The 25,530-nt window shown below is 34.9% G+C and overlaps 1 protein-coding gene across 1 annotated transcript in view; it reads left to right on the top strand.

Annotated features, from left to right (window-relative positions):
- LOC111861309 (twitchin) overlaps positions 1–25,530 on the top strand; it is a gene marked incomplete at both ends in the record, with an annotated part of 109,968 nt that overhangs the window by 17,190 nt on the left and 67,248 nt on the right. Inside the window, 16 exon segments of the mRNA XM_033750327.1 lie at positions 1,817–1,941; positions 3,306–3,480; positions 3,684–3,834; positions 3,943–4,079; positions 4,840–5,003; positions 10,976–11,117; positions 11,216–11,518; positions 12,266–12,550; positions 13,697–14,008; positions 19,415–19,544; positions 21,117–21,289; positions 21,417–21,544; positions 22,134–22,287; positions 22,557–22,856; positions 23,977–24,143; positions 24,724–24,859. Of these exon segments, the coding sequence (XP_033606218.1) occupies positions 1,817–1,941; positions 3,306–3,480; positions 3,684–3,834; positions 3,943–4,079; positions 4,840–5,003; positions 10,976–11,117; positions 11,216–11,518; positions 12,266–12,550; positions 13,697–14,008; positions 19,415–19,544; positions 21,117–21,289; positions 21,417–21,544; positions 22,134–22,287; positions 22,557–22,856; positions 23,977–24,143; positions 24,724–24,859 (2,982 nt within the window).

Genomic DNA, 25,530 nt, shown 5'->3' with positions numbered 1-25,530 from the left:
GAAAAGGAACGGGGATGCACCGTTAGGCTATTCGGGACGAACAGCCTTAAGGAGGGAGCAGTGTGACATGTTGCGAAATCTGAGCCCCCCCCCACACCAGCAGTGACGCGGTGGGTGAGTCAGCGCTCCCCTCCCACCCCTCAGCGGTAACGTAACGCTCGCGGTAATAGGCGAGTAATCACCCCGCAATGCGCAACGCGCGGTGACGTCACGAGCGGAGCCGAAGATAGCCGAGCCCCGTAACCTGGCAACTACGCAATGCTAATCAACAGCGGTGACGTCACGCTAGCAACAGCGTCCTATGCTATACGCCACGTCACACTAGCAACAAGGGTGCCTATTACGTGGCCGTATTGTCCGATCGAGGCTACATAGGGAGCAGCGAAGGCTATTCACAGTTCAGTTGAAACATAGCAGCCTGCGAGTGAGCGATAACTAAGAAGTCAGCGAGCGGAAGACGTATTGTGTGCTTTCAAGACATAGTGAGTGCTGTAGTACAGTTGTACTCGGAGTGTGTATTTCAGGGAGACTTGTATAGCTCCCACGTTATTAGTACGTGAAGACAAGTGAAGATCGTGTTAAGAGACTTTGTTGTAGGGTTTGTAAAGTGTGGAAACCCGTAATATTGTGATCATTAATTATAGCCGTTAGTTGTAGATTGTTCAATAAACCAGTTAACGATCTCTATGGCGTATTCAGTAACGTAAACACGTTACAATATAAAAAGCACTTCTATAACATTAAAGTCATAACCATAAATTTTTAAATATTATTCATATATGTACCAGTATTTGGTGATTTTGTCATTTCTTTCTGCAGGTATAATTTATATGATTATTATTCTGTGCATCTGAAATTGAAGAGGCCAGTAAAGGTTCTATAAATGGAAAGAAACTTTCAGTTCACTAAAAAAATCATTTTGTTTTTGCAAATTTAGCCTGGAGATAATTAATATTGTGAAATATCAATATACACAATCATCCATCATAAGACATATATGCCTGATTTCAAGTCATGTATATGGTAGAGACTTTTCTTCTGAAAGGAACAAACAATCTCTGGTCATAATAAATGAGTAGTAAGAGATGGGAAAAATTGCAAATTCCAGATATTGTTGCTTTTTATGATACATTTGTTTTACAATTGAAAGAACACAGAAAATAACTGAATAAAGCCTACAGTAGAGGTTGTAAAGAATCATTTCCTGTGGGCACATGCAGTGGATTCGCAGATTTTGAAATTGGAAAATGGTAAATGACAACATTTCAAAATGCCTCTAAAATGAAGGGAAAATTAACACTGAGAACAGAAACTCAGACCTAATCGTAACAGCCCTGTTAGGTGTTATTAAATGGGAACTGCCTGTAATTTAACTTCATACTCTTATTCAGTAGTGAGAGAATTCATTTCTTGATCTTTGATCTGTAGCAGATGTTGAATAGTTTTTAAATAAGGAAAGTCTATCAGAGCATTTAATTGTTCAGGAAAACTGAACCTTTCATACAAAATATGATTTTCAAGTTTATTAATGTCATGGTCATTACTTTTACATTTAATATGGATTATGTTTTCTTCTGAATGCCATTATTCTCTTACTCTCTTTCATACAATTATGGAAATTCTATATCTCAGATGACTTTCCTGGGTATATGCTACACACAGAATTAATAGCAGTAGTAGAAAAAATATCTTTGTGCATTCAGTTTCATGGTACCAACCACCTCAAAATTAATGGGCTTTATGACTAAATGATGAGACCTGGACTCTGGATGATATATCTGTCTTGATGTGTCTAATGTAACAATTTTATATACAGATGAACCTAGCAAACCTAATAATGTTGAAGTTGTGGACTGGGATAAAGATCATGCAGATCTTAAGTGGATCAAACCAGATAGTGACGGTGGAGCACCCATCACCGGCTACATTATAGAATTTAAAGTAAGTATTATGTAGTGAAATTTGATTTGTTTCATTCTGGTCCGTCACATTAACAATTATAAATACAAACCACATGGTCCAATGTGACATATATGTTTTAACATAGTAAAAACTTATATGTCACATTGGACGGAGTGGTTTGTATTTATTATGTAGTGAAATTTCCTATATTCCCCAGTCATATCATCAGTATTAAAATCTAATATAGTATTATGCTTTTCACTTTTTCTGATGGGTGATATATTATGCTTGAACTCACAAATTTCTCCTATTTTTAGTTCCCTTCTTCTGTAGTTTTATTTAATTTGTTACATATTTTTGCTCTGTTATTTTGAATTTTATTAACATGTTAATACTATAATTAATTTATATTATATATATTATAAATACTTCAAATATTACTTCCACATGTAAATCTTACATATGGTTCATATTTGCTTGGAAACACACTGGAGAGATCTTTCTCCTCATCTAAGAAATATTTTGTAGCCATTACTGAAAGTGAAACCCACCTTTGTGGAATATTCTGTAGCATAGACTTTGCACACGGTGCTGTACTGGGTAGTTGCACAGAAGTGTTCAATGTTGATTTTATTACTATCGACTTAATAATATTCAGTATGTATGACAGTTTCACAGCTTTTCCTCTTGCAACATCTTGTTTCTTGCTTTATGTTATTTTTTGTTTTGGATATTTACTACATTAAAATGTAACTACATACAATGTACTGTCTAGTGTTTATTTTTATTTGGAGTTGTTATTTTACCACAGTCCATAACAAATTAAGCCCTTAAAGCCAGTTTTTTTCCCCTCTCACTATTTCACCACAATGCCACTGCCCACTTAACTCTTCCTTCCCTCTTACTTTTCCTATTGAACTTAACTGAAAACCGACTACTCTTCCTAACTCATTGACTCAACTCACTAGCAGACAATGATAACTTAATGCTGACTAGCTCAGGATTTACTAGTCTGCTCTGCTCACTGCATGGAACAGAACTGGTTTCTGCTTTGTACTGAGCTGGGCTCAGCTTGTGTGTGAGATTTGTAGCTTTGTTTTAAATGCTCAAGTGACCACAGCCTTTGGCATCAGCTGATTAGTTTCTGGAACAATCTAGAAGGGAGGAGTCTCAAAACTCTGATATGACAAGAGGTGCACACAGGCCATGTGATGTGATCCCCTTTCTGCGCTTAGCTCCCATGACAATGTATTTATTTAAATACATTCATAATTACCCTTCAGAATAGTAATAATTTAGTTATCAGTGCTGTTAAGTTCTTTAATACTAACTGAATCATAGACTTCCCAGTAGTTTTTAAATAGAAACAAATTAATATTTTTATTTATGTGTTTGTGGTGTAGGAAAAATTTGGAAAGGAGTGGGAAAAGGGAAAAGAAGTAGGAGATGTCACCAAGGCAACAATAGAGGGTTTGAAGGAAGGGACTCAGTACGAATTTCGTATCCGAGCTGTTAACAAAGCTGGACCTGGAGAACCAAGTGATGCAACTAAACCTATAATTGCTAAAGCCCGGTTTGGTAGGTACAAATAGTTTTATGAAGTTGTCTTGCTGTCTGATGAAACAATAATTTTAAGAACTGTAGATTGTTAACATGATAATGTAATACTTTCTTTCATTGATACTGGATTTTTAGTTCCATTATGGATCCTCGTAAGTCATGTATGTGATGTGACTTACCACAGAGAAAATCGCTGTACCTAAATGTTTCTCTTCTTACAGTGAAACCATTCATAATTGGAGATGGTTTGACAAACATAGTTGTGAAAAAGGGTCAAGTAATAAAGTATGACATCAAATATGGTGGTGAACCAGAACCAGTACCTCGATGGGAACTCACTGGCAAGGAACTTGTTGAGGATTCTCAGGAAAGGTAGATGTTAATGAACTTCAACACTTAATTCCTACAAAGAATATTAATATTCACATAACTTATTTATCTATTTAGTATCTAACCATGTTAATGTTATATGTGTTTCAGGACTACAATTGACAAATATGAAAGGAATACAGTACTTACAGTTCGTCGAGCAACAAGAGCAGACAGTGGCAAATATAAATTGACTCTTACTAATGGCTCAGGAACATGTGAAAGTGTGGCTGATGTTGTTGTTCTAGGTAAGGCTTAGTATCTTCTAACATGAGACAGTGTTGTTGCTAGAATATTTTACTATCTAACATTTTAACTTTATTATGTGTACAATATTTGATTCAATAAGAATAATAGTGAAGTGTCTGTAGTTTTCTTACACATATTTTAATATATAAAAAATGTATTACCTAGTTACATGCTCATAACTTTTTCAAAGATGTCCCCAGAAGCAGATCTTTTTATATAACCTGACATTCATAACAGTACTATATTGAGTTGAATTCACATGTTAGAAATTTTACCCCAGGAAAACAGCCTCTGTTTCCTATTCACTAGGTGAATGGTTGGGGCATTGAGCTTACTTGGATGGGTTTGTTTAAATATGTTCTGATTTAACTGCTTTGATTTTTGTAACTTAAATTAATGTCTGATTAAATGGAAAGCTAATTCCAGGTCTTTCATTGATTTTAAACTGACACCATCCCCCACTGAATTATATGGGTGATATTTTCATGGTTATAGTAGGAACTCCAGTTCATATATTTGCAGTTCTATTGTAAAGTTTATTACTGTAAGAATGCAAAACACATGCTCTAATAAGCTCTTCTAAATAAGCATCTTATGTTAAAATCATACCTCACAAAAGGGAGCCTATTGTTGAAAAATTCACCTACCTACAGGAGTAGTGCTAAGTATAACTGGCGGGTGTACAATTCAAATTAAACCCTTCACCATTACAATGTTTTTGCATAGACAGAAATATTATACTGTTCTTATTATTTACAGATAAGCCTTCCTCACCAATAGGCCCTCTGGCAGCTGAAGAGGTGAGGGCAAATCATGTTAAAGTCAAGTGGAACAAGCCAGAAGATAGTGGAGGGACAGCAGTCACAGGCTATGTACTGGAGAAAATGGATCTGGATACAGGACGCTGGGTACCTGCTGGAGAGGTAACGTCACCTGTTCCACACGAATATACAACTTGGGTCTGGGAATTGACTGTACAAGTATTTTCTGTGTTCACTGTTAAACAAAGTTATTGGTATATTGTTTTAGATTAATTTTTCAAGAAATATTTTTAAAAAACTTGATTCATTCATTCATTCATTCATTTCCTTTATTTTCCATATATCTGTACAGGCAAAAAAACCTAAGATGTGGAAATAGTCCCTTTGATAATAGATGTATACATGTGATGACAGTTGTCTTGTTTTGAAGTTTATCTGTTGATAGTACCTATTTTCCTTCCAAGATGTGGGTCCCTCCGACTGGTGGAGCACTCTTGTTTTGTTGACACGCTCTTGGAAACAGTCGTGAGCAGGAAGTGTAGAGAGGAAGAAAGATTTGAAGTACATTCAAACAATGATCACAGTACAGACATAAAGACATGCTTCTGAAGGCAGCTCTGGTTTCATTCAACAGTGTGGACCCCCAAAATAGACACAACCCCAGGTTCTTTTCTAGCTGAGCCTATTGAACTCTTGATCCCTTCAGATATAGTGTGTGATGCATTGCCAATGTTTTGAGAGGATATACTGCCACTGTCTTTGGATTCCTGTCATTACTGCCTGTTTCTTTATACACAGTTATATTTCCAATAGTTTTCATCATCGATCAATTTTGTTCACATAAATACAAGCTTTTATCCAGTTTTCATGCATTAATTCATCCAAACTTCTCTGTTGTTTCTTTCAAAGCTGTTGCTGACGGAGAAGACATTTATAGCCATAGTTTTTTGTTTGGTTAATCCCACATCACTTCTGTAGGATTTAAGTCACAGTGGAATGGGGGAAATAGTAATACAGTAAAAACATTTTTGTTCAAAATTCTGTCCACATTATAAGTAGTCATGTTAATGAATGGGAAGATGCAACAGTGGGCAACAATAAGAATATAAGAGGATTGAGAAACAAAACAAATGAACTAATAAGCTCCATGAATTCAAATCTTCCACACATACTGTGCCTTACTGAACATCACATGAAACAGCTGGAATTAGAACATCTTCACATAGAAAATTATAATTTAGGTGCTAGATACTGTAGGAAAACACTGGAGAAAGGAGGAGTGAGTATTTTTGTACACGAAAATTTAAAATTTACTAAAATAAATTTAGAAGATTATTGCAAAGACCAGGATCTGGAAGCATGTGCTCTAAAGTTAGACTCTCCTTTTTCTAATATTTGTATACTGACTTTATATAGAGCCCCATCTGGAAACTTCGATCACTTTATAAATAGATTAGAAACCATCCTAAATGTACTGCATAGTTCAAAAGTTGAATTTATAATTTGTGGTGATATAAATATAAACTATCTCATCGACAGTAATAGGAAACTAAATTTAGACTCTTTGTTATCATCTTACAATCTCTCCAGTACTGTTAACTTTCCCACAAGAGTTCAAAATAATTCTAGTTCAGCGATAGATAATATATTCATTGATAACTCAAAATTAAGAGACTATACTGTAGGACCCTTTATAAATGGCTTATCCGATCATGATGCTCAACTCATAGAAATAAATAATATTGACCTTCAGCCCAGTAATCAACAATATCAAACAGTAAGGAAAATCAACAAGCATACGATGGCAGATTTTGTCACAAAATTAAGTAATGAATCATGGGACAATGTATTTGACAGCAATAATATTGATTCTAAATTTAATTGCTTTCTGAACACATACTTGAGGATCTTTTATTCAAGCTTTCCCTTAAAAATAGTCAAAAATGAAAATAAAAACAAATCCACCTGGATAACAATTGGAATAAAAACTTCATGTAAACACAAAAGACAACTATATTTGGCCAGTAGGGACAGTAATGATCCAAGACTAAAAAGTCACTACAAAATGTACTGTAAAATTTTGTCAAAAGTCATTAAAGAAGCCAAACAGAATAACTATAACAGCCAAATTCTAAAATCAAACAATAAAATTAAAACCACCTGGGATATTGTGAAAGTTGAATCAGGAAAGAAATCTGTTAATGAAGACGTACAAAGTTTGAATATTGAAGGGAAGTCCACTAACAATCCACAAGCTATCGCAAGTGCATTTAATGAATATTTCCTTTCATTAGCTGAGAAAACATATTCCAATAATAATAATAATAATAATAATAATAATAATAATAATCCAATATACTATCTGTCTCGTGCCTTTAACAATTCATTTCCAAATATCAATCTCAAATTCTCAACAAGGAAGGAAATTGAAAACATTATTAAATCCCTTAAGCCCAAAAATTCACATGGATATGATGAAATCTCTACCAAATTACTTAAAGCAAGCTCTGTTTACATCAGTTCACCCTTGAATCATCTATGTAATAAATCTTTATCATCAGGTACTTTTCCTCAACGCTTAAAATACGCTGTAATGAAACCACTTTTTAAAAAAGGAGAGAGAAAATGCATCTCTAATTACAGACCAATATCCATATTGACTTCATTCTCAAAAGTCTTTGAAAAAGTTATGTATAATAGACTACTTGAACACTTAAATTCTAACAACATATTAGTCAAAGAGCAATTTGGATTTAGGAAAGACCTAACAACAGAAAAAGCAACCTATGAACTAACTAACGATATTTTAAGTGCTCTCAATGACAGATTAATTGTGGGAGGGATTTTCTGTGATCTAGCAAAAGCTTTCGATTGTGTTAATCATGATATCTTACTATCGAAATTAAATTTCTATGGAATAACTGGCAAAGCTAATGAATGGATCAAATCATACCTCAAAAACAGGTATCAAAGAGTTGAAATAAATAATAAAAACTCCAGTCATAATGCATTTTCAAACTGGGGAATTATAAAGCACGGTGTTCCACAAGGATCAATTTTAGGTCCCTTACTTTTTCTTCTCTACATAAATGATCTATCTAAAACCATCAACAATAAATCTAAACCAATTCTATATGCAGATGACACTAGTATAATATTTAAGAACTCTAAATTTGAAAACTTTAAAAATGACATAAATATTGTATTTGAAGCCTTAAACAGATGGTTCGAAGCCAATTTACTCTCATTAAATTTTGATAAAACCCATTACATATCATTCACAACTAAAAACAACCACCAAATTGATCTGGACATCAGTTATGCCAACAAATTAATCTGTAAAGTACTTGATACAAAATTCCTTGGAATACATGTAGACAGTACACTGTCTTGGAAAATACATATTGAACAAATTATACCTAAATTAAATGCAGCTTGCTATGCGATGAGATCAATTAAGCCTTTTATGTCACAGGAAACATTGAAGATGGTTTACCATGCCTACTTTCATTCTATTATGAACTATGGATTAATATTTTGGGGGAACTCTTCACATAGTGTAATAATTTTTAAAATACAAAAGAATATAATTAGAATCATTACAGGATGTAGAAGTAGAGATTCATGTAGAGAATTATTTAAGAAATTAAAAATTCTACCTCTTCAATCGCAATACATATTATCGCTTCTCCTATTTGTTGTTTACAACAAAGATAAATTCAAATTAAATTCTGATGTCTATAACATGAATACTAGACAAAAATATAACTTCCACCTACCCTCATCAACTTTATCAGTATATCAAAAAGGAGTCTACTTTACTGGCATAAAAGTGTTCAACAATCTGCCACAAAGTATTAAAAACTTGGGCAATGATACTAAAAAGTTTAAATCAGAGTTAAAGAATTATCTACATGCTCATTCCTTCTACTCTTTAGATGAATACTTCAATGTAAATAGAGAATGATGTAAAATTAAGTTATATTAATTTTTAAGCTAAAATTGCCTGTACTTATGTATGTAACCTTTTGACTTGTTCTGTATCCAAAGGTACTAACCTGCTTAGGATTTATAGAATGTAAATAAATTCAATTCAATTCAATTCAATAAACTGAAGGCATACACATTTACTAAAAATGCAGAGCAGCAATTTAACCTTCTACCAGATGCAGAGCCCATGGATTATTTCATTTTATTTTTCAATGATGAGCTTTTGAATGACATTGTTATAGAACCAAACAGGTATGTGACACACAAAATTGTGGAACTTTAGCTAAGCCTCAGGTCCATTTGGAGTAAGTGCCATGATGTGTCTGTTCTTGAAGTGAAGGTGATTTAGGTCTAATTATAAATATGGGCTTAATCCCATTTCCCAACATAAAAGACTACTGGTCTGGTGAGAGGACAACACAGATAAAATTCTTTGGTGGCATAATGTTCAGATATCACTTTTTACAGATATTTTGGATGATGCATGTGGGACAGTGATACCCCTGAATAAAGCAGTCGGGCCATCAAAAGGACAAGAAAGTACATGGGGTGATAGAACATATAGAGAACATTTTCAGAAAAATTGTGTCACGTAAAAACATTGCAACAGATGGATCAACAGTTGGGTTCAGGCACAAAATAGTTTTTGAAACTTGTAATAAAAAAAAACAAAGAAGTGGGGAATCATATAATTTGTATTAGCTGACAGTGACACTGGTTATGTTCGCAGTATAATTCCAAATTATGGATAACTTAACAGGTGATGTGTAACTTTCCATACTCTGAAAAATCGTTTATTTTTAAGAATAGTTCTTTCCTTGATGGACAGATTGTGACGTAATGTGTCTGGTATTGAAGACTACAAGCTTTTCACTGACAAATATTGTAGCAGTGCTGAGTTGGCCCAAGAATTGGGCAATCAAAAATATAAGTACAGTTTGCCTTTTAAGTTTATGCTCTTGTTGCACTAAATCTTGGGCAAAATACTTCATTTAGTGGATTGGCAGGCAATTAACAACCCCTGACATTCTGGATGCAGAGATTTTCCTGAACATGAAGTCCAGAAAGGGTTCAAATGTGTTTAAACAAAATGTATAGTAAAGTCTGTCTAGGTAAACATTTGTCTGATAATTTTCCTATCCAGAATGATCTAAAACAAGGAGATGCTTTAATGCCACTCCTTTTCAACTTTGCTTTAGAATATGCCATTAGATGGGTCCAGGAAAACCAGGTGGGTCTGAAATTAAATGGGACACATCAGCTGTTGGCCCAAAACACACAAACTTTAATTTATGCTAGTAACGAGGTTAGTCTAGAAGTAAACACAGAGGAAACTAAATATGTGTTGCTGTCTCGTCACCAGAATTCAGGGCAAAATCATGACATGAAGATAGCTAACGGATGTTTTGAAAATGTGGCACAGTTCAGTTATTTTGGAATGACTGTGTGAGATCAAACCCTGATTCAGAAGGTAATTAAGACGAGACTGTATTCAGGTAATGCTTGCTACCATTCAGCCCAGAACCTTTTGTCTTCTCATCTGTTGTCTAAAACTAAAAAAAATTAGAATATATATAAATTATGATTTTGCCTGTGGTTCTGTATGGGTGTGAGAGTCTCTGACAGTAAGGAGGAACATAGACTGAGGGTATTTGAGAACAGGGTGCTGAGGAGAATATTTGGACTGAAGAGAGATAATGTGAGAGGAGACTGGAGAAACTGCATAATGAGGAGCTTCATAACTGGTACTCTTCTTCAAGTATAATTAGAATGATCGAGTCAAGGAGGATGAGATGGGCAGGGCATGTAGCGGGAAGGGTGAATAGAAGAGGAATGCATATAGGATATTGGTGGGAAAGCCAGAAGTAAAGAGATGTAGGTTGGTGGACAATATTAAAATGGATCTTAGAGACATAGGATGGGATGGTATGGACTGGATTGATCTGACTCATGATACAGACCAGTGGAGGGCTCATGTGTACATGATAATGAACCTTCAGGTTCCATAAAATTCTGGGAAGTTCTTGAGTAACTGCACAATTAGTGGCTTCTCAAGAAGGGCTCAGCTTTATGAGTGAGTTGTATAGTTTTAAATATTTGATCTTGTTCTTTTGACAAATAATTGATCTCAATTGTTAAATTAGGTGGGACCAGATAAGAATTCATTCACAGTTGATGGATTGACGCCTAAGAAGAAGTATAAGTTCCGAGTGAAGGCTGTAAACAAGGAAGGAGAATCGGAACCTTTAGAAACAGAAGAACCTATTTTGGCCCGGAATCCTTATGGTAAAAATCAACAGCATCAAAGAAACAAGAACTGTATACATTTTTATTGTTTGAATAAGAGTGAGTTGTTTCTGTGTAAATTTTATATTTCTTTCTAGATGAACCTGGTCCCCCTGGAAAACCTGATATAATTGACTATGATAATAAGAGTGTGACTTTAAAATGGGCTAAACCAGAAGAGGATGGTGGTCGCCCAATATCTCATTACACAGTCGAAATGAAAGATAAACTTTCTGTGGAATGGGTGGAGGTCCTAAAAACAAAAGATAATAACCCTGAGGGTATTGTAGGAGGCCTTAAAGAGAAAAATATTTACCAATTCAGGGTACGTGCACACAATAAAGCTGGTGCCAGTGAACCCAGTGAACCAACCAGTAGTCATGTCTGCAAGCACAGACACTGTAAGTAAAATTTTTGATTGCACAATTCATGTGCTGGGTTTTTTAAACATTATCTCAGAAATTTGTATAAACAGGTGAAAGATATATATGAAAGTATAAAATTTGTGTATGTTTAGCACATTTAATGACACTCTGTTCATAATTGAAATTGTACAATTTTCAGTGGGAAATATACACCACTTAAAAATTATGAGTGAGGAGATGAGAGGAAAATGTGGTCATGGACTATCCAAGCGTGCATTATCTTAGCATTTACAGGAGAGACTGAGGAGATTCATGAAAGTGTCGGTCAGAGTAGATATTCCAGTTATATGCATACAAATTTTTGAAGTAAGGGTCTCTCTGGGGTTTCTTAATTAAGCACCATGCCATAGCAACATATGGGAGAGTGGAGGTACAGCTTCACCATTCTTGATTTCAGCACTAGCTGGGGATGAGTTGTCAGCTTCACACTATAGCAAATTTACTTGTAAGGAAAGGACCTCTAGTACGCACTGGAAAGGAGACTGGGTGGGTCCAGAGGCGGTCTGGATGCTGTGGAGCAGAAAAATCTCTTGCCCCAGCCATCAAGCACAAAGCCTGTTGCTATACTGACTGAGCTATCCCAGCTCCTATGAGAAATTTATTGCAAGACAAAATGGAAGCAAATTAAGTTCAGTTTTGTAAACAAACCAATATTTCTCTTAAACATATTGCTAGTAGGAAACCATATCCAGATATGTATTTGATGATCTGTTTTCTTTCCAGTGAAACCAAGAATTGATCGTGCCACTTTCAAGAGTGTGACTATTAAAGCTGGACGAACACACAAGTGGTCAGTGGATGTATCTGGAGAACCTCCTCCAACCTGCTCATGGATCTGGCGTGACGACATATCATTGGTCAATACAGAGAAAATCAAAATTGAAAACATTGATTACCATACAGACTTCAGTATCATTAGTGCCATGAGGCGAGATACAGGAAAATATACTCTCATTGCAGAAAATGCATCTGGGAAAGATCAAGAAACTGTTGAACTCACAGTACTTGGTGAGAAGAATTTAATTTTCCTATTTATTTCACGTGAAAACAGTTGTTCAGGTGAAAAGTAGAAAGACTGCGACATAAATTTCAAGATTTTAAAGTTTCAAATAGAAAAAGCTTTTTAATTTTTGGGCTTTGAACTTGTTGATTGCGTTGTTGGTCTAAATAGACAAAGAAAGAGCTAATGCAAGCAGCTTTTCTCTCTCTCTCTCTCGCTCTGTGATTTCTGGTATGCTCTCAAATAACCTCCCCATATAAAAGAACTCTACTTGATCTAATAGGATGAGAGAAACTAGTTAGTATACAATTCCTTTTATATTAAAAAGAAGTAAGAAATTAAATACTTATATATTGTGATATGAAATTTGACATGATGGTTTTCTCCATTGGCATGCTCTATTGTACAGTTTGACCCTCTAGGTTCTTTTTCATTTGCTCACTTATGATGCACATCACTACATCTGTCAAGCACTTAAAAGAAATACTTTGCAGTATAAGATGCTGAGTTCCTAATTTTAATAGCTGGTTACTTTTTACTTCTGACTGGTAATCATAATAAAATCTACAATTACATATATTTAGCCTCTTGTCTAGGAAGCCTTGGAACAAAGTTTTGGAAACTGCTTTTATTCACTACTGTCAGCACATCAAGGTTTTATATTTTAATGTGATTTGTGGTTTTTCATACACTTCACTGCTATGTATCCGCAGCAGGATAAACGGGTTCTATAAGACAAAGCAAATCATTTACATAGTCTGCTCAAACATAAGGTTTAATATGCTATCAATAATCAATAGATTGACGTAAATGGAGCACCTGATGATGGCACTGTAGTGCCGAAACATGTTGTGAAGTAACAAGTAAAACTGAGTGCACTAAAAGACGGACACTACTTACATATCATGGACGAATAATGCACCTTATAATGAACCTTCAATTTTAAACACTACATAATATATTGATGTTCTAGTAAGTAGTGTGTAATTGGATATGTTGCTCTATATTAAGAAATGCTTAAAAAATACATGTACATAATTTTAGTCATGATGTGAATGTATTATGATTTATTTTAAAATGTATGTTACAGTTTTAGATGAAATCAATTATCTGTATACTTATATCAACCAATCTGTACATCTTTTGACATGCAGCTAAACCTGGTATTCCACAAGGCCCATTGGAAATAACTGATGTAACAAAGACATCTGCAAAGTTGAAATGGAAAAAACCAGAGGATGATGGTGGATGTCCTATCAAGGAATATGAAGTAGAGAAAATGGATGTAGCTACAGGGAAATGGGTTCGAGTGGGACGAGTTCCAGGAGATAGGCCATTTCCAGAAATGGTTGTTACTGGTCTCACACCTGGTGCAGAATACAAATTCCGTGTGTCCGCTGTCAACGATGAAGGAGATTCAGAGCCACTGGTGGCAGAGAAAGCTATCATTGCCAAGAATCCATTTGGTATGCTCAGATTACTTAGTTTTGCTTTTATCTTTCTGTATCAAATTTGCTATGCAGTCCAATATCGAGGCTGACTTTACTCTTCCAGAAATCTTCCTATTCCATCCATTGATTCACTCTGAAAAAGAAGTTTTGATTCAGGATTGCTGCAAAGAAAGATTCTGCAAAATTTCTTTGGGCCAGGATATTAAAAGCAGCCACTAGCATTGGAGCAATATTGGTGAAAATTATAATGGTACATGCTAAAATAGATGTCTTACACTCTCTGATTCTTCATCTACCATATTTTGATAGATAGGAGACGGCATTCAAGTATACTTGATGTCCGATCATTCAGGGCAGTAGATTGTGATACCACTACCTGGTGGTGGCCAAGGTTAGGGAAAGACTGACAGTGAACAAACAAATAATGCACAGAGTTCATATGGAGAGGTTCAATCTCAAGAAATTAAATAAGGTAGAGAGTAAAGAGCAGTATCATGTTGATATCTCAGATAGGTTTGCGGCTTTGCAAACTTTGGACACTTGAGGTGGATGTGAATCAAGCTTGTGAAACTATTAGAGAGATTATCAAAATTTCTGTGAAGGAGAGTCTAGGTTATTATAAACTGAAGGAGCATAAGCCATGGTTCAATGGAGGATGCTCAACAACTTTCTTGAAACTACTTCTGTCCTGTGTGCGAGTTGTCCAGTTATAAATTCCTAAGTCCTTTAGATCTTCCCTTACATCATCTTTCCATCTGATCGTAGGTCGGCCCCTCTTTCTTATAGTGTGTGGCTGCCAGTCATATTTTTTTTAACTGTTCGTCCAGCCTCCATCTTTGCGATGTGTCCAAGCCAACTTATTCTTTGGGCTTTGATGAAGTTAACTGTGTTCCTTCCTCTTATTGGGTTATCTAGTTCATCATTTGTTTGAATTTTGCAGGAGCCATCATGATTTGTTGATGGCCTGAAGATCTTTCTTAGAATTTTCCTTTCAAAGACTAAAAGTCTATGTTTAATGTCTTCTCTAAGTGTCCAGGTTCCACAGACGTAGGTTACTGTTGGTCGGATTACCATCTGGTATAATCTTAATTTAGCTGTTTTAGGAATAACTTTACTTTTAAACAGTGTTAAATGTGCAGCATATGCAGTTACTAGCCTTTCTTTAATCTCTTGTTCAATTGTGTTATCTGAATTAACTATAGACCCTAAATATTCATAATGAGAGACTTGGTCTATGTATATGTCACTGCATCTGAGATCTTGAATTATCTGAGCTTTGTTAGAACAGTGTAGGAATTTAGTTTTTTGTTCGTTGACTAATAGCCCATACTTTTGCTAGGCTTTTTTAAGCTCTTCAAAGGTGTTAATCAATGTTTGTTTGGTTCTTGCAATAATGAGTATGTCATCGGCATATGCACAACACTGTTTTAACCTTTTGGAAATATTACCTATAATGTCTAGACTTTTTATGATCTCATCTGTAACTAGTATGAAAAGTGATGCAGATAATGGGTCACCCTGTTTCACTCCACATCTTATTTGGAATCCTTCACTAAGCTCCCCATTTATTTTAACCTTTGCTTTCGTGTTTTGGAGAGCTGCTGCTATTAGTCTGATTAGTTTGGATTGAACGTTGTAGTTTTTGAGGCAGTATATTATTTGACACCTCTTAACAGACTCAAATGCTTGTGTATAGTGTACAAATAATTCATAGTTCATAATTTTATTTACATCCATAACTGTAAAATATGTTATAGATATCAATATTAAACTCACAGCATTTTTCACAGATCTGTTTAACTGTAAATATGTTATCTATTGTTGATCTGTTTGGCCTGAATCCCATTTGACAATCATCCAATTTACTTTCTATAGTAGCTACCAGTCTGTTATTCAGTAGAATTGAGAAAATTTTATATGAAATGTTTAATAATGTTATTGGTCTGTAATTATGACATGCCAACTTATCACCTTTTTTATGTGCTGGTGCTATGATTCCTTCCGCCCACTGTGCAGGGATCTCTTCGTCCTGCCATATCTTCAGTATCAGCTTATGTATCCTTTGTTTCAGTATTCGTCAACCAAATTTAATTAACTCTGGGTTAATGTTGTCTGGTCCAGCAGCTTTATTAATTCTAAGTCTGTTGATTACTGTACATACCTCGTTGTATGTTGAAGCTTCAGTATACAAGTAATTATCACCCACTGAGTCATCAGTATCAGGGATTTGGTCTGTTTCTGCCAAAGTGAACATTTCAATGAAATATTCCTTCCATCTTTCTAATACCTGTAGTTGATGCACTATTAAATTCACATCAGCATCTCTACACATCCTTGGCAATGCACTACTGTATGTTTTCATAAATCTGATGTCATTAAAAAACTTCCTAGTTTCTTTCTTTCTTTCTTTCTTTCTTTCTTTCTTTGATTTTCCTCAATTTGTAGAATTCTGTCATTTAACAATTTCTTCTTTTTTTTCTATAGACTCTGTTTGCTTCGTTTCTTTTAGCTTGATACTTCTCACGAGTAACTCTCATTCTACAATGTAGGAGTCTTTGTCTTGCTTTATTTTTGTTTTCTATTGCTCTCTTACAATCATCGTCCCACCATTCGTTTCTAGGTACCTGGACTTGTGTTCCTACCATTTCTTCAGCTTTTGCAATGATCTTGGGCCAAGTAAATTTCCATTCTTCATTTACATTTGAAAATTAATTTGCTTCACTCAATTCTTTGTGTAATATGGTTCTCTATTGTCTCTATTTTTGGAGATCATGCAATATGATCTTGTTCCATTTCTTCATACTGAGTTTCTTTTTCGTATATGTTATGGGTAATCTTTGCCTTATTACTGTTTTAACAAGGCAGTGGTCTGAGTCTATATTAAGTCCTTTCATTGTTCTGACATCTTCTGTAAGGTCCTTTTTACTTACATTACTAATGACATTATCAATTTGATTAACAGTGTTATGGTTGGGTGCTATCCAAGTACCCTTATGTATTTCTTTATGTTGGAATTGAGTACTCATAATTGCCATATTATTGGCTATTATAAATTCTGCCAATAGTTCATCATTTGGTGAAGTTACATTATGCAATGTATATTTTCCAGAGATGTTACTCTGTATTTCTTCTCTGCCCAACCTGGCATTTAGATCGCCTAATATTATTACAGCATCACTTCTTGGGGTTCCTTCTAAAACTCTTTGCAGTTCATCATAGAATTGCTCTTTAAAGTTTATTTCATTATCTTCGAGTGGAGCGTAAACACTGATAAGAGCAATATTCCTATAGTTTCCTTTAATCCTAAGTTTACAGATTTTTTCATTTACGGCCTCAAATCCGATAATGTATTTGGCTATTTCCTTCTTGACATAAAATCCTGTTCCTGCTTCTGTGGATTTTTGGGCACCACTGTAAAACAATTGGAAGTCCTTTTTACTAATAACTCCATTTCCTGCCCATCTTATCTCTTGCAAGGCCACTACTTTCATTTGTGCTTTCTACAGTTCTTCTGATAGTTCTTGCATTTTCCCAGGTTTCAGTAAAGTCTTAACATTCCAGGTTCCCATCACTAATTTACTTTCTTTATTCCTTAGAACTCGCTTTAGTCATCTCCAGTTGATCTGTCTGGTTATCCCTTGTTGAGCTCTTTTAGCAAACTGTTTTTACAGTGCAAGGGAGCTGGCCTTGCGACTAAACCCCCCTGCCTTGGAGGACCTAGAATTTTCTGTTGGGGTTTACTCCCTTAGCCAGTGGGTTCCAATTAAAGAGTTGGAAAATCGCTTTACCCCCTTCCATACTTTGCCGTTCCAAAAAATGTTGCCCAGGGACTGCGGCGAGGACGTAGTATGGATAGGATGGCAGGAATAACTGACATTACTCAGTTTTAGTAACATGCAGTCCCTGTTGAGGAGAATATTTTAACTGAAGAGAGATGAAATTACAGGAGGTTGGAAAAAAACTGCATAATGAAGAGCTTCATAACTTGTACTCTACTCAAAGTATAATTAGAATGATCAAATCATGGGGGATGAAATAGGCAGGACATGTATATAAATTCTCATTCCCAATTCTTTGTTTGAAAATGCCTTTCCTACCTACTTTGGCATTGACCTCTTGTAAAAAATTATCATACATTATTTAAGTAATTTATCGAATGCACGTTCCAGTTCTTCATAGAACTTGTGCTTCACATCGTCAATTTTATCCTCTGTTGGGATATGAATATTCAGAGCAATGATATCACACCAGCAGCCTCTTAGTATTATGTATGAGGTCATATCACTAACAAACTCAACCCTCTTAACTGCTGATATGATTCACTTATGATCGAATAAACTGGTATCTAATTCATGATTCTCATTCCTTTCCATAGAAACATGTAAATTTGCCTGCTGGTTCGGTGCTACTTCTGTCCCATCTGACCTCATATACTCCCACTAAATCTAGCTTATATTATGGTATTTCTTTTACAACTGTCATGAGTGAACCTGCCCTATACAGACTTCTTTCATTCCATGTATCAAATCTAATGTTCATTTTCTTTAGCTTAGGTTGTGTATTCAAAGAATCTGTCCAGGTCCAAGACACTTTCTGACATTTCATACCAAGTTTACTTTTTTAATATGAGGAGTTACTGGCCCCATGCCAAACCCCCAAGTTGGAGGACCACATATTATCCCCTGTTTGTGACTGCTTATTCAGTATATTCACAGCTACCAACCATGTCTGTAGGCTGTCTCCTCCATCTGCAACGTCACCACCATTCTGTGGAGACAAGGGACCCATCTAACATGGAACAGAAATTCTTATTGACTCTATCGTAAACAGCTCTCCTTACTGGACACAAACCTCAGTCACTGTGAAATACAGTCAAGATGTAACTAGGATTAAGTTCATGTAATTTATATGATGAAATATGTAATTAGAGAGCGGTAGCATAGTTGGTTAAGACACTATTCTACAAGTCGGAAGGTTGCGGGTTCAAGTCCTGATGAGGGTCATGTGATTTTTCAATTGACCTAATCCTTCCAGCCATACTATAGCCCTGGATTCATTTCAGCCTCTAACAAAAATGAGTACCAGGAATCTTCCTGGAGGGTAAAGGGTGACCGGCACGTAAGGCTGATGCCTTCACCACCATCTGTGAGCTGTTTGTCTAGAAGATGTGGGAGCCTTGACCTCTCACAACCCTATGGGCTTCCACAGCCTGTTACAAGGATAGATTTACCTAGAGTGTCCATAGAGCTCAATGTTCGGTTTCTTTTGAAGATAACATTTAATGAAAATACACGTAAAATGAAATTCACCAGTTTACAGAAGTTATTACAGTTCTAATCTTGAAGAAAGTTTACATATATGACAACATTACAGATCTGCTCAGCTGAATTCCATGCAATATGTGCATTCTTTCTTTTGCAGATGAACCATCCCAGCCTGGGACTCCAGAAATTACAGATTATGATAATGAGAGTGTCAACTTGAAATGGACCAAACCAAAAAGTGATGGAGGCGCTCCAATTGAGAAATATATCATTGAGAAGAAAGACAGGTATTTTCATGTTTTATTCAATATATCCTCTAAGACAGTGTTTCTCAACCATCGAGCCCTGTCATCAATTATATGGGCAATCGTCTTATAGCAAAAAGAATTTTCCAGGCCGTGGTCTGACAAAAGTTGAGAACCACTGATCTAATAAATAAATGTAAAATCTTAATGCATTATTTATGGATAACTTGCTGAAGCATTTATTCCTTGTCAATTTGGTTTGATTCTGTTGGTTACTGAACAACTTGGAAAGAGAATTGATAGCATTCTCTAAATTGTTAACTTGATTATCTTCTGGACAGCCAGATAAATGCTGATTACTTTAAATAGCTTTGCTCTCTTTCACAGCCATACATGTAAAAATATAACAAATATGACGCTAAAATATAACATTAGCCATACATGTATCTTAACACTGCCGCTAACTCCGAAGATAATTTACTTCAATGCTCTCCTACTTCACTTTCTATTTGTAACATTATTTTCATTCACAAAATCCCCAGATTTTTCAAACAGTTAGTATTTAAGAGGAATGTATATTTTATTGATAATATTCATGCATTCATGGGTGTATATATATATATGAATATGTTCACACGTGCATGCAGGAACTCATAACGATTTTTTAAAATGTAAACACTGATGTTGTTTTTGTTGTTGTTGGTGGTGATGATGTTTTGGTGGCTTTTGTGGTGGTGGTGATGGTGGTGGTGGTGGTGGTGGTGTTGGTGTTGGCGGTGGCGGTGGCAGTGGTAGTGGTTGTGGTTGTGGTTGTGGTTGTGGTTGTGGTGGCGGTAGTGATGGTGCTGCTACTGTTGCTGCTGTTTATATTCACTGCTCTCTTGTCAACTGTGCAGTCTTTGTAATCATACCATGAATATACAATGGCAGCAATGAAATTAATTTAAGTGAAGGTTGAATTATAGACCTGTTATTATTAAGTTGCAATATAATTTTAACATTTTGTCCCTAAAGAGAGGATGTTTTTAGAAATAGTATGTCTTTGGATATTAGCCATTGTCCTGTTTTATCTAAAAACACCACCCTGTTTATTTTTCTGAGAGTGGGACTACCTGTATCGAAAGCATCCCAATGAGTACGTTTTACCTTAAGACAGAGAAAGAATCAAATCTCTGAAACATTGTGTTTTGGAAAATAAACAGGTTGATGTTTCTACATGAAGACAGGAAAATGGATAATGTCTAAAAACATAATGTTTGTACTAATGTACCATTGTCACAAACTTTTAGATTTTATTTAGAGAATGTTTTGATGACAACAACCCTGAAATATTGAAGAAATGCAATATATTATTTCTTGCTTCTAACTCTGATGTTGTATAAAAGCAGTGTGAAACACAATAAGTCCATCAAGACCTTTATTTTTTATTTAGACTTAGAATCAGAAAGTTGGTGAAATTTTATAGGTCAAGTATGTCATTTCAGTTGCAGGAAAGGAATAAGATCCTAATTAGGGAGTCATAATCGAGTATTAAAATATCCTGCATAATTTATATGATGCCTTATTTCACAGTTAACATAGCTACTATTACTATTTATCCATTTATATTTGTAGATTCAAACCAGACTGGGAGAAGGCAATTGAAATTCCAGGTGATCAGCTTGAAGCAAAAGTTCCTGATCTGAAAGAAAGAGCTGAGTACCAATTCCGCGTAATAGCTGTAAATAAAGCTGGATTATCTCCTGCGTCTGAACCAACCAAATCTCACCTTGTGAAACATAAGGCCTGTAAGTTGACTTTTGAATTTAATGACAGGCGAACTTTATATAATTCTGACATAATGTGTACTTATCAGAAAACAAAAAAGGAAGGCATCAGTCCCTTCTCTGTAGCCTACCAATTTTTTCCTTTCAGTGAAACCAAGAATAGATCGTACAAACCTGAAACCTATTGTAATCAAAGCAGGAAAGATGGTGAAGTATGATGTGAATATCAGAGGTGAACCACCTCCGACTGTAAAATGGTTCCATGGAAATGATGAGGTAAGAAGCTGAATATAAGAATTTTGCTAATTTGGATTGCATCTTCTAATTCAAAATATAACAGTGAAGAAAATACAGCAGATTTCAGCATGATGATAATGGCAGCTTGGTTTGATGTATTTAGTTAATTGTAAATGAATATTGCACTATATTCAGCTTTGTTCAGAACAGAGGGAGCATTAATATTTATTTTATATTGCAGTTTCCATGTTAATAAACTTACAGATTAATTGAAGATTGTGTCTGTTCACTACAGTCATAATTATGACTTTCAGCCATATAAATATAAATGTATTCCAAATATTTAATATTCTTTGAACATTTCTTCCTTGAAGAGAGAGATGTTTACAGCAAGTTAATATTCATCGGTATTAAAAAAATTATATTCCCTGAGTTTTAAATAAAACCGTAAAATTCTGTTGTATGTTCTTATTATTGTAGTGTAGCCTGTAAATCGTCTGGAAGTATTTTTCTGGGACATTACATACTTTTGTCACTTTAAAGAATACTTTATTTAAATATTTCAGTATAAGGATATGATACTCTTACATTCTCTATTATTCAAATGCTTTTCTTTTCATTTTGTTAGGTTAAGTCTGAGGGTAGTATTGAAATCATTAACATTGACTACAATACCAAACTTACTATTAATGATGCAGTAAGAAAAAATACTGGTTTATGGAAAATCGTGGCAGAAAATAAGCATGGAAAAGATGAAGCTGATGTTGAAATTACTGTTCTCTGTAAGTATAATGCAAGAATACAAAAAAAAAATAATCACTTATATTAATTGAGTAAGGTGCAGTAGACCTTATTTTTCTGTTCCTGTGTATAGGAAATGTACTAAGATTTAAGTTTTAAAGGCTGCTTTAGTTAACTGTTCCATACACCAGAAAGTTATGATAAACTTACATAGTATCATAAAGGATTAAATGTTGATACAACCACAGTTTTAAATAGGCATTCAATTGTGCAGTTACAGTTTATTCCTGAAAATTTCTGTTTATTTTAGCTGCACCTTCAAAGCCAAAGGGTCCACTGAAAGTATCAGATGTCACAAAGAATGGTTGCAAGTTGAAGTGGGATAAACCAGAGGATGATGGTGGTAAACCTGTCACTGGCTATGTAGTTGAAAAGCTTGATACTTTAACTGGGCGATGGGTGCCAGTGGGTCGTACCACTGAGCCTGAGATGGATGTGAAAGGTCTTCAAGAGGGTAATGAGTATAAATTTCGAGTGAAGGCTGTCAATGATGAAGGAGAGAGTGAGTCACTAGAGACAGAGCGTGCTACACTTGCTAAAAATCCATTCGGTGAGTTATAAAATGATATATATACAATATAGTATATATTTTTAAAGATTTGATGGTAAATACCAGCTTATTACTCTGCTATGAAATAACTGTAATTACAATTATGTTAGGGCAATATTTATAGAATTAAATATAAGTATTCTCCTGAAGCATGCAGTATTAAATTTGTGATACTGAGTATATTTTTTAGCTCTCAGTATGCTACTAAGAATGGTCTTATATTTCCCTAGGTCCATATTATAATACTGCTGCATGGCTATGTATTCTGTACAATCCAGATGTCCAGTTTGAGTAATGTGCTATTAAAATGGAGGCGAATGAAAGTCAATTAGAAACACTTTGGTGTGATTTGTTTATTAGTCAAAATTGTGGGGGAATATCATAATTTCTGTTAAATAATCTATTTGATGAATGGATGATTGTCTTTATGTGATTCTTATTGTACAGTTACGCAGCATAAATACATCACAGCTAGCATAATAATATAGTAAACTGTAGAAATTTTGAACTTAAATAAATAAGTTTAGTGCACATGTTTGTTTTCCCACCATACCAGAAGTTTTCAAAAACGTCTTATATATTGTCCAGCGTATTAGTGACTATAGATGAGGTTTGGGTTGATAAATAGATTTATTGACCATCGACCAGTTATGCGTTGGAACCACAAGTAATTATTAAACTCTTTATGATTTCCACAATACAAATCACGCCACATTACATGTTCTCAATCTCCTTTCACTAGTCTTTACATGGTAACAGCTCTCCACAATGGCTATTCCTCTGCAGTGTCTTTGCCAGACATTTCCTGGCAACAGATTTTAGCAATGAAGATTCTTTGGTTTCCATTGCCCTCTGGTTAACACTCCACAACTGTATTTCCACATTTCCAAGGAGACTATAAATCATACATATCTCTAACAGTGCCATGTTGAGAAGCTGTAACTATTCTTAAATATTTTGGTCTATTTAAGAGTAAACATCTGAATTTTGAAAGAATGAAGACCATAATTTTCTTAATTATTTAATTGAAGTACCATGTAAACACTATACATTTCAAGTATCATGCCTTATAAGTAATTTTAAATGGCGCTTGTAAAACGTTAACAATTTTGATATGTAGACATCCCAAGCAAGCCTGGAACACCCGATATTGTTGACTGGGATACAGACCGTGTTGATCTTAAATGGAGTGCTCCAAAATCCAATGGTGGAGCTGCAATTACTGGCTACATTATAGAAAAGAAAGAGAAATTTGGCAGTTCATGGGATGAGATTTTGACTACTACGGTAAGAGTTGTTCAGTTGAGTATTGGTGCTTCATTATATTCTGTGTCTAAAACTTGAAATTAGGAATTATATTGCATGTACATATAAATTTGTAATATTAATTCATCTGGAGCATGAAACTATGGTATATGTTTGAGTTGCTTCTGAATTATATGTAGACAACCATTTATTTACCTTTTAATTATCAGTGTCTTTTGTGTACTTAGATTTTATTTCCTTTTAATCCATTCTAGGTTTTATGCAACAAGTTACTTTTAATATTTACAAAGAAAATTGGTTGTAAAATATAGTCCTAAAGAAAGTCCATGAGATTGTTCTTTAGAAATATTATTCAACAGATTAGAGCAGTTACATCTTTTCCTTTGGTCCTCTTACATATCAAGGATTAGGCTGAAGTACAATTCTGAAGGTAATTAAATTTTTCCATCCGTCTCTTCCTTGATCTGTCTGCAGCCTCCCAATAATAAGCTTGCCATGGTAAACATTCAGAGGCCATCTTTTCTACATTTTCCTACCATCTTCATTACATTTTTTTATAGATTAAATGTAGAAAAATAATTAAATTTTCCTTTTTATCAAGTCTCCTGCTTGTGAAGCCCAAGTACCTGGATTGAGGGAAGGAAACCAATACCAGTTTCGTGTCCGAGCAGTGAACAAAGCAGGTCCTTCAGAACCTAGTGAACCTACTAAACCACATATTGCCAAGGCCAGATTCTGTAAGTGTTTATGTATACCAATTAAATTGCATTTTTAAATTGTTTTCCTGAACTGATTTTGAGGTATTACTGTATTACTGTTCCAATAAAAAAAAATGGAAATTAAACTGACTGCAGCAATTATCAAGGCATATCACTTTTATCAACATCATACAAAATTTTATATAACATCCTTCTCTCAAGGTTAAGCCCATATGTAGAAGGAATGATTGGCGAACATAAATATGTGTTTATAATAGAGCAGCCACTGATCAGATTTTTAGCCTCCATTGGATACTGGAGAAAAAATTTGTGTACAGTGACACAGTACATCAGCTGTACATAGACACCAAGAAAACCTATGAATCATTTAGGAGTGAAGCATTGCACGAGTACAATATTCTAATAGGGTTTGGGATACCCATGAAACAAGTTAGAATAATTAAAATGCGTTTGTATGAAATATATAGTTAAGGCTGATACAGCTGGAGAAGCACAGTCAGTATAACAATGGGCTAAGCTCTAGATGGCCAAGGAACTTAGGTTCTGGTACTAGGGGCTTTTTCAGTGGGAGTAAAGTCACTTACTTGCTTACTTTCTTACTTAGAGGCTGTATCCTGATACCACGCATGTGCTAGCTACATCTAGGCAACAGACAGTCAAGACTGCCTAAGGAAGTCATTTGTTTTATT

The sequence above is a fragment of the Cryptotermes secundus genome, unplaced genomic scaffold, assembly GCF_002891405.2.
Source record: "Cryptotermes secundus unplaced genomic scaffold, Csec_1.0 scaffold1599, whole genome shotgun sequence".
NCBI classification, from domain to species: Eukaryota; Metazoa; Arthropoda; class Insecta; order Blattodea; family Kalotermitidae; genus Cryptotermes; species Cryptotermes secundus.
This window is presented reverse-complemented; position numbering and strand designations above follow the sequence as displayed.